The 10,875-nt window shown below is 37.4% G+C and overlaps 1 protein-coding gene across 2 annotated transcripts in view; it reads left to right on the top strand.

Moving 5' to 3' along the window:
* The first annotated feature begins 692 nt into the window (after positions 1 to 692).
* Positions 693 to 10,875, top strand: part of LOC125344549 (histone demethylase UTY-like) — a 62,309-nt gene continuing 52,126 nt past the window's right edge. For both annotated transcript variants that reach the window (XM_048337040.1, XM_048337042.1), the window contains exons 1-2: positions 693 to 987; positions 1,155 to 1,218. In XM_048337040.1, the coding sequence (XP_048192997.1) occupies positions 836 to 987; positions 1,155 to 1,218 (216 nt within the window). In that variant the 5' untranslated portion in view covers positions 693 to 835. The remainder of the gene's footprint in view (positions 988 to 1,154; positions 1,219 to 10,875) is intronic.

The following is a 10,875-nucleotide window of genomic DNA, read 5'->3' as shown; positions in this document are numbered from 1 at the left end:
GCAAGATGTTTTCAGGCTAATGTCACAGGTTAAGCTCTTTGCCTTAATATGATCCTCTTCAAGATCTTCCAGGTTCTACATGAGAGTCAACAAGACTGAATCACAAAGACCAGAAAAGCAGGTAAAATAAGTTTAGTATTGTCATTTGGTATTGGCTTCCACCACTAGAGATTGGTTTTTTTATAGAACACTTTCATTTTTGCAAGGCCAACAGACAACCAAATAACACGACCTGGACTTTTCATTTTCTGGCCAGTGAGTAGCTAGTACTTTTAAGCCATGTTCTATCCTAATAACTATTCCCCCAAAACGTCAATCTGTCATTCTACTTCTGCAGCTACACCTTTCTAGGGAGGAGCTTATCAGCTAGCAAGTTTCGCGGCACCATTGCTGACGTAAGCCAACAAAGGTCACGTGACACGACCCAGTCGCTTCCATAGGACATCCAGGCTAGTTGTGAGGAGAAGAAACTACTGCGTCGGTTCAGCCTTTCACACTATATGCACTATATGCAGCCGCTGGCAAAGTTTAATGTTCTAAGAATTTCTCTTCGGCTTTACAATACTGCTAGCTCTGTCTTCCCGTGATGCTCTGCCATTTGGTGTAACTTGGCTGCGAAGCTCTATAGTCCTCACGTCCGTCCGTAGCTTTCGTTTTTGCTCTTAAATTTCGTGTTTCGTTGTGTGTGTTTTTTTGTTTTTGTTTTTTTTGTGGCTCTGCCAAAATAGGAGATAAAGTTAGTCTGTCAATGGCAAGCTGCGCGTGAGGGCGTTATTTTAACATCTCGTTTGGGTGGAGTTGGGAGGGTAAGTTTAGTGCTGGAAGTTGCATTTTCATGAAATCCTGTGGAGTGACCTTTCCTACTGCGGCTGGTGCCTTCGGTGATGCTGAAAATAAAATGGCGGCTGAAAAAGCGAGCGGAGACGGCGTAGAGCTCACACCGAGTCTGACTGTAAAGGAGAAGGAGTCGCTCGATGGACTGGACAGGTACAGACAACAGTCGCGCGGCAAGTTGGTTCCAGATGGGCTGGCGCCAGTCTTCAGAAAGATCAAGCTGAAGCTTGCCGGCGGTGGTGACTGGAGCTTGTATCTCGGGAAAGGACCAGTAAATACCTCTCTGAAATGAGTTTAACAAGCCGTGTTTCTTCCCACAGCCGTCTCTTCGGATTCCTGAGCCTCCGCGAAGATGGCGCCAGGACGAAAATGCTACTGGGGAAGGTAAGGCATCTAAAAATACATTCTTTTGGCCTATGCGTTCTCGATACCCCAAGTCTAAGTCCCTTTTTTGCTCCGCCACTCCTTTAAGGCTGACAACAATGGCCAAGACACAGTTGAAAACTTTCAAGCCCTTGATGCCTTTTCTCCAGATGCTTAACTCTCTACTTTTTCCAAATTCTTTCTGACTCGAAGCAGCGCTTTGGAGGCAGACACCAACAAAATGAATATTGCTTATTGTCTGTTATTTTAGGGAACTTTTTTTTTTTTGTAAAGCCGACAGTCACTGAAATTTAGTATCAAAGAATGTACGAAGTTTTCAAATTTTATATTACTTGCTTTCCCCTCCCCCCCACTTTAGTTGTCTACACGCAATATATACTTTGTTTCAAAAATAATCTCAGATAATTTTTTTCGCTACAGTTTACACTAAAGCTTACACCTGCGTACGATTAATATATGTTTGACCTTAGAGTGATTTATATTCTTAGGATTTAAAAACCTACACAAATAGTAGACAATGCCGTTTAGTTAATGGCTGCTATCAGCCAAGATGGCGGAACCCTGGAATGGTGTAAATGCAGAGAGAAGCTTTAATAAAGAGAGAAGGTATAAACAAGGAAATGATAGCTACTGCATACTAAAGCCTATTCTGTAACTCCATAGCGCTTAATAAAACAAATAAATTTCCTATATAAAAATTCTCATGTATTTTCAACATTGAAAGCAACATTTTTAAAAGCTAATGTATATATCAATTTGAGGGACATTTAGCCATAAAGGTTCTTCGTTTCTATGGCATTTTATCAACCAAATTTTGATTAAAATGCGATTTCTTTTCTGTTATGTAGTATTATGACAAACCAATGAAATCAGTCATTGAGAACTCGATAGTTTATGGCCTCAAATGATGCATACCAGTTGTTGTACTTGTCTTTCTTTGCCTGTTTTACCTGACATAATATCTAAAAATCCATTCATGTTGTAAAGGAGAGGATTTCATCCTGAATTATTCCATTGTGTATATGTACCATGTTTGTAACATGAAGATGTTTGTACCATATTTGTAATTTTCATAGATTAAGCATAGTCACTAATTTCTATAATCTTTCTGTTTTGTTGACAAATAATCAGGAAACTAGTATGATAATTTTTTCAGCAAAGTAAATGAAACTATCATTCTTTGAGTGAAAATTGCTCCTTGAATAATATTAACAAAATTTGACATGATTTACACAATAGCTACACATTTCTTCCTTTGTATGAAAAGAATAATACAAAATATCTTTAAATCATTTGAATATTTTCAAAGTTTTAACTTTAATACATTAAAAGAGATTTGAGATTAAGCAATGTATTTTCTTTGTTTCTTTTTTGCCAGTCCTGGGGCTTGAGCTCAGGGCCTGAGCACTGTCTCTGGCTTCTTTGTGCTCAAGGCTAGCACTCTACCACTTGAACCACAGTGTCACTTCCAGCTTTTTTTAATGTATGTGGGTGAGGAATTGAACCCAGGGCTTCATGTATATGAGGTGAGCACTTTACCTCTAGGCCATAGTCCCAGCTGCAAACAGTGTATTTTGGAATTTCCGGATTTAATGTGATATTTGAAGTTGGTTACACGAATAGTATTTGAAAAATAATGGACCCAGGCCCTAGTATAGCTCATGCCTGTAATTCTGGCTATCAGGAGGGTGAGATAGGAAAATCATAGTTCAAAGCTAGCCTGGGCAGGAAAATCCTAAGACTCTTTTCTCCAATTAATCAGCAAGAAAATTGCAAGTGACACTGTGGTTCAAAGTGCTAGCCTTGAGTAAAAGAGCTCAGGGATAGCTCCTAGGCCCAGAGTTCAAGTAAAAAAAAAAGGAAAATAATGGTGATTATCTATTATTTTAGTCAAAATAGTAAATAAATTAATCTGATTCTTTTTATAATATGTAAAAATATTGGTTGAGCATTTTAAGCTTCCAAATACTTCAGTGTACATTTTTTTCCAGTGAGTCATGGCTAATATTATCAGCTGGACTGAGTTTTTCAAGTGGTACTCATTTTATATTCAGCTTAAAGTATGAGGAACCACTTTCAAATATTAATAGAGAAGTTGGACATTTTTAGCTGCAATGACTTTTTTTGTGTTTTGGTGACTTTTTTTGCCAGTCCTGGGCCTTGGGCTCAGGGCCTGAGCCCTGTCCCTGGCTTCTTTTTGCTCAAAGCTAGCAAGCACTCTTGTCACTTGAGCCACAGTGCCATTTCTGGCCATTGTCTATATATGTGGTGCTGAGGAATCCAACCCAGGGCTTCATGTACACTAGGCAAGCACTCTTGCCACTAGGCCATATTCTCAGCCCCCTAACTGCAATAACTGTTTAACATGAGAAGCTAATAAAGTAACTGTGAAGAACCTTAATTTTACTTAATACAGTATCATGTATATGTAGTTTATATATTAATTTGATTTACTTTCATTTAGATTTGACTCATTAACATAATATTAAGGTTATTTAATGAGCCTTCACATTTATATTAAATATTTATGTGTTAATTTATATGTGGGCTAGCATCACATCTATATGGAATTGTTTTTTTCCCCACTAGCAGATATTTAACTAAGGTTTCCTTCCATATGCCAATCTACTGTCATTGCCCCCTTTTCTGAATTAAAATAACTTTATTGAGGCACAATTGATTTACACGAAAATTAAATCTATTATACATGTACTTTATTATATGTTGACATGCGGAAATATGTGATATGTTTCTGTCAAGGCACGCATAACACCACATTTGAAAGTTTTGTTTATCCTTTGAAACACTCTTTGTTTTTAAAATTTTGCCTGTTGTGGGCTTTTACTCAGTCTTTGTGGTCTCTTTTAGTTTTTGTTGTCTGGGCAAACACTTAACCACTGAAGCCACTTTTCCACTTCTGGCTGCTCCAGGACCTTTTTGACTGAAGGCTAGTGCTCTACTGCTTGACCTCTACTGTCTGCTTTTTAGTAGCTTATAGGAGGTAAGAATCTCACAATCTACAGACATAGCTTCTCAGCTCACTTTGAACTTCCATCCTTAGGTCTTACCTGCTTGGATAGTTAGGATTAAAGACATTAGCTAATGGTTCACATCTGGCTTTTTTGCTGGTTAATTGAACATGAAAGTCTTTTTTTTATTAATTAAATTTTATTGACAAGGTGTTGTGCAAAGGGGATACAGTTACAAATAAGGTAGTGAGTACATTCTTGTCATATCTGTTACACCCTCATTTTTCTTTCCCTTCCCTAGTTCAGGTAGGCATATATACAATATCCAGTGTACCAAAATCATATACATATACCAAATCTTATACCATGTAGGGTACGCCCAAAGGAAATTCACCTAGAACATTAAATGTAACCACCACCACAGAATCCTCCTGTGTCATCTTGGAGTTGTTTCTGCTTATCCTTATCTTATATAATCATGTGTACATAGCTGTTGAGCTAGTGATCCACTGATAGGTCTATCGTAGCCCTTTTTATGTTTGTTTAGTAATTGGTTTTAGATACGTACTGTAAGGTTGCTAACCCAAATGTGGAAATACCATTTGAAAAGAAGTTGGTTATTTTGCAGACCTGTCTCTACTGTTCTCCCCCTCCCCCTAGCAGTCATATATCAAGGAGACCATGCCCCTTTGTTCTCTGTGTTCTAGGTTTGTCTTGCTCAACATTATTTGTTCAAGCTCTGACCATTTCCCTGCAAATACCAATATTTTATCATTTTTAATTGCTATGTGGTATTCCATTGTGTACAAGTACCACATTTTTTGTATCCATTCATCTGTAGTGGAGCATCTGGGTTGTTTCCAGATTTGAGCATATTTGTGAATTGTGCAGCAATAAACATGGATTTGCAGATAGATGTCTTTATGGTATCCTGAGACTTGTTCAGGATAGATGCCTAGGAGTGATGTGACTAGGTTATAGGGTATGTCTATGCTGAGCTTTTTGAGGGACCTCCATACTGTTTTTGAAAGTGGAAAGTGGTTGTCCTCCCACCAACAGTAAAGAAGGTTCCTCTTTCCTCCGGATCCCCCCAGCATTTGTTGTTGCCTGAGTTCAGAGTATAGGCTATTCTAACTGGAGTGAGGTGGTATCCCAGGGTTCTTTTTATCTACATTTCCTTTACTACCAGGGATGTTGAACATTTCCTCATATGTTTCTTTGCCATTTTTATTTCTTCTCCTGTGAAGTCTCTCTTTAGCTCCTTTGCCCATTTAATAATTGGTTTACTGGGTTTGTAGGGGGTTAGTTTCTTGAGTTCTCTCTCTGTAGATGACGGCTATTAGGCCTTTGTTGCTGTGCTGGAGAAGATCCTTTCCCATATGGTTGGCTGTCTTTCTAGTTTAGTGGCTATATCTTTAGATGTACATAGACTTTTTATTTTGTAGTAGTCACATTTGTCGAGTCTTTCCACTATCTGTTGTGCCCCTGAGACTCTTGAGCATGAAAGTCTTATAGCTGTCTCTGTAGGTTGACTTCAAACTTGATTCTTTGGCTCTCAGTTTGAGTATTGCATTCCTACATACTTACCAGTATTTGTTAATTCATTCATTGTGCCAGTAGTGGGCCTTCAACTCTGGGACTTTCCTGAGCATTCAAGGCTGGTGCTCTGGTTTCAACCACTTGACCCACAGTTCAGGCTGTACCATGGTTAACTGAAGATGAATCTCAGACTTCAAACTGCAATCCTCAGATCTGTGCCTTCTGAGTAGTAAGATTAGAGCCGATTCCCCAGCTTTTTTCTAGATCATTGAGTTTTTATTGCTAAGTTGTAGATATTTAACTCTTCTTTTTTTTTCTTTCTTTTTGTGCCAGCCTGCAGGCTTGAATTCTGGGCCTAGGCAATTTCCTTGAGCTTTTGGAAGGCTAGTGTGCTACCAATTGAACCTTAAGGCTTTTGGGGTTTATTGGAAATAAGAGTCTGGTGGTCTTTCCTATTCTGGCTTGCTTTGAACTGCAATCTTAAGATTTCAACCTCTTGTGTAACAGGAACCCACCCATTTAAAAAATGTTTATTCTTCTACATCCTCATCTTACTAAACTTTGATTTTTGCGTGCCATGAGTTTTGCTATATTTTATATGTTTGTTTGATTTTTAAATCTTTCTCTAGATATTTAAAAATAGTTTCTCTGATTAGTTCCTTGGTTAAAAGCTTAATACATTTTCCCTCTATCTGGGGAGTGGTTTGAATTCAGAGCTTCTTGTTTGCCACATATATTCCCTTCAACTTGAGCCAAACCACTGGTTTTTTTCTCCTTTAGATACATTTATATGTACAGATGGTATATGTAATGTGTTTTACATAATATTTGTAATATAATATAACATGACTAATATATAGTTGGATAATATATAGTATATACATTATAGTAATATGTACTCTAGTAATATATATAGTATATATATTTCTTACATCCATATAGTATATATATACATATAGTACATATGATACATGATATAACAAATAATATATAATATGTAAATAATATACCATAATACATTGTGTACAATCTAGTATAATAATATAATATATAATGAGATAATAGTATACAATGAGATACAATAGTAGTTATATCATATAAAGCCGGAACTCCTAGCTGCTCAAGAGGTTGAGATCTGAGGATTTTGGTTTGAAGCCAGCCTGGCCAGGAAAGTTCATGAAATTGTTATCTCTAGTGAACAACCAGAAAACTGGACATAGAGCTATGGCTCAGTGCTAGAGTGCTGTCCTTGACCAAAAAAGCTCAGGGACAGTGCCCAGGTTAAGAGTTCAAATTCCAGGACAGACAAAATAAATAAATAAAATAAAAATGTAATTATATAGGATAAAATACAATGATTATGTAATAAGTGTAAAATAAGATATATTTTTATAATATATTATTGTATATGCAGTATGTAATATATATTTTAATATTAAAGTGTTTTGGTTTTGGTTTTGGCTTGTTTGGCCTGGACTTGGTTTTGACTTTAATCCCCTTACTACACTTTCCATATTGTTGGAATCACAAGAGTATTTTCATGTATTATAGATTTAAATTTTTATGTTTATATATTTCCAGTTTCATTGCATTTATTTATTTTTAACTTTATTTTATTGTCAAGGTGATGTATAGAGGGTTTACAGTTATATACATAAAGTAGTGAGTACATTTTTTCGTCAAACATCTCTTCCCTCATTTGACTTTCATTTTATTGTAAAAAAAAAAATAACTTTTTTTTCTTTGTATTGTGTTGCATTTGTTCCATGGGTACTTTGGAAGAATGTGTACTTGCATGTCATATAGTTCTGTACCTAATTAAAATCATCTGTTAAACTATCCCAATGTCCCACTGTCTTCATTATTGTCAGTATGTACTTAGTATAGTCATATTCTTTGGTGTCCCCTATGTGATTAAATTACTTTATTTACAATGTATTTTTGCCTTTTGGTAGTTTTTCTTGACTGTTTTGTCCAGTAGTTCCTATTTATAAAGTCTACAGTGTCTAAGTTCCTCTGTATGTAGTCTCTTCTTTATCTTTTTCTTTTAACCTAGAAGGGCCCTTAGATTTAAAGTAAGTCTTTGTTGGCATTATACAGTTGGATTTTTTTTTCTATTTATTCATCCACCTATGTCTTCTAATTGGTATTTTGCTTGTTTTCATTTAAATTCATTACATTATGAGCTTTCTAATGTTATTTTGTTAATTTTTTACTTATCTTAAAGATCCTAGTTCCTGTATTTCTCTTACTGTCTTTTTTGTTAGATTCTAGTGATAAGGTTTTGTTGGTGATGGTGCTATCTGTATGTTCTGATACTGGGGTCCTTTCAGTTCTCTTATTCATGTCTGATGCTATATCCACATAAGTGAGGTCTCCAGCCTAGTGTTTTGCTGGTTAATTTTGCCGGAGTTTCATAGACTTTTCTGTTGGGGCTGGCATTAAGTTTTAATCCTCCTGAGTAGCTAGGATTACAAGCGTGAGCAACCAACACTGGTCTCCAGTTTACTGTGACAAATTTTGATGTCTTGTTTCCCTCTTACTTTTATTAGGTCTCATACAATTAAGTAAATCATAATAAAGCTATAGCAGGCTCATAGGTGATTTTAGGGAAATACCAGTATTTAAACTCAGAGCATTGGGTTAAACAGCTAGTATTCTGTCATTTGTCCCATAACCTGGGCCCTATATTTACTTTTTTTTGGCCAGTCCTGGGCTTGAACTCAGGGCCTAGGTATTATTCCCTGAGCTTCTCTATGCTCAAGGCTAGCATGCTACCACTTGAGCCACAGTGCCACTTCTGGCTTTTTCTGTGTGTGGTACTGAGGAATCAATGTATGTGGTTACTAAGGAATCGAACCAAGGGCTTCATGTATGCTAGGCAGACACTCTACCACTAAGCGACATTAGCATCTCTACTTTTTTGCATTGTTTTTGTTTTTTTGCCATTCCTGGGGCTTGAACTCAGGGCCTGAGCACTGTCATTTGACATTCACAAATAACATAAGTGTATTAATGTCTTCTATCTTCTTCATAGCTGATTTTACTGGTCCTGGGGAACTTGATGATAGTGTAGTGGCCAAGCTTGTACCTCCTAAGGGCACTCTTCTGATGATATTTGGGCACTCTTCAAAGCTTCAGTGTCTTGGTCTACTGGAAGGATGAAGTGTATGTTTTCTTTTTTCTTTTTTGTTGAATGAGGGACTTGTCAGCCTTTTCTCAAGACTGATATAGATCTACCACTTAGAGATGCAACATCACTTCTGTTTTTCTGATGGTTAGATAAGAATTCTTGGATTTACCTGCCCAGGCTACCTTGGAACTGTGGTCCTCAGATCTCAGCTTTCTGAGCCACTGATCCTTGGCGTATCTGCTTTTTTGTGCTGACGGCTTTCATTACTGCTTGCTTGGACTTCAAAAACTTTGACTTGTCTTTTGGCTTTCAAAGGGACAGGAGCTTCCTTCTTCCTTCTTGGCATCATCTTGATCAAAAGGGCCCAAATTTAATTTTTGTGCCTAAAATATTAGATATTCCCTTCGAGTGGCTCATACTTGTAGTCCTAGCTATTCAGGTGCTAAGATATGAGAACCTTGGTTTGGCGCTAATTTGAACAATAAAGTTCATGAGACTCATCTTAATTAACCACCAAAAAAAGCCAGAAGTGGTGCTCTGGATCAAAGTGGTGGAACCCTATCCTTGAGCACAGAGATGCCCAGGCTCAAGCCTAGGACTAGCAAAAAAAAAAAAAAAAAGAAAGAAAGAAAAGGTGGAGCTTAAAATAGTTCAAATGGAGATACACTTTGATAGAAAGGCTGTGTTTTTCCTCACATCCTTTGTTCTAGACACTTGGTATATTAAATTATTTCTGAATTTTCACCATTTGACAATGTAAGTTGTGCCCAGAATACTAAATCCAATCTTAATAATTCGGGTCATTGTAATGTAGGTATCTCTTTTCTTCACCACCCTTAAAAGGAAAGATGGGTTTTCTGAGTTGTTTTTAAGATGATCTCTAGCCTGGGGCCAGTGGCTTATATTTGTAATCCTAGTTACTGAGGAAGCTGAGATATGAGGATTGTGGTTCAAAGGCAGCCTGGGCAGAAAAGTCCCTATATGACTCCTATTCTATGTAACCACTCAAAAACTAGAAGTGGGGTGGGGGGCTGGGGATATGGCCTAGTGCAAGAGTGCTTGCCTCGTATACATGAGGCCCCTGGGTTCAATTCCCCAGCACCACATATACAGAAAATGGCCACAAGTGTTGCTGTGGCTCAAGTGGCAGAGTGCTAGCCTTGAGCGAAAAGAAGCCAGGGACAGTGCTCAGGCCTGAGTCCAAGGCCAAGGACTGGCCAAAAAATAAAACCCAAAAACAAATAAAAAACAGAAGTAGGGCTGGGAATATGGCCTAGTGGTAGAGTGCTTGCCTGTATACATGAATCCGGGTTCACTTCCTCAGTACCCACATATGTAGAAAAAGCCAGAAGGGGTACTGTGGGTCAAGTGGTAGAGGAAAAAAAAAACAAAAAACACAACCAGGGACAGTGCGTAGGCCCTGAGTTCAAGTCCTAGAAATGAAAAAAACAACAACAACAACAACAAAAACCAAACAGGTAGAGCTGTGGCTCAAAGTGATGGAGTATTAATCTTCAGCAAAAGAGCTCAGGGACAGTGCCTATGCCTTGAGTTCAAGCTCCACAACCAACTAAAAAGGAAAGAAAAGATGACATCAATCCTTGAAATAATTTTTTTTAATTTGTAAACTCGTGGAGCAAATGCTATTTTCTGGGAGCCTCTCAGTTTTGGTGTCTTTTTAGTACCCAGACTGTACTGGATATTTGTGGAAGTAGTCAAGGTCTTTTCTCCACTTCTTCTTCCGCCTTCTTCTTTTTGCTTTGAGTGTAAATGACTCTTAAAGCAAAAGAAAGTAGTGTCTGCATGTGTGCTTTTAATCAAGTTATTCACCAATTCAGTATTTATATATATATGCATGTTCTGCCTACTGTTTCCTGTTTTCTTACTTCCCTTGAAGTTTTCTCCTTCAATTGATAAATGTTCTGTCTCTGTCACACACACACACACACACAGAACTGAAATCTATTGTATTCAGTTGCTTCTATAGCACATCTCAATTTGAGTTAGCCACATTTT

This window comes from Perognathus longimembris, unplaced genomic scaffold, assembly GCF_023159225.1.
Source record: "Perognathus longimembris pacificus isolate PPM17 unplaced genomic scaffold, ASM2315922v1 HiC_scaffold_151, whole genome shotgun sequence".
Lineage (NCBI taxonomy): Eukaryota > Metazoa > Chordata > Mammalia > Rodentia > Heteromyidae > Perognathus > Perognathus longimembris.
Note: the sequence above shows the minus strand (reverse complement) of the source record. Positions and strands in the feature narration are given on the sequence as shown.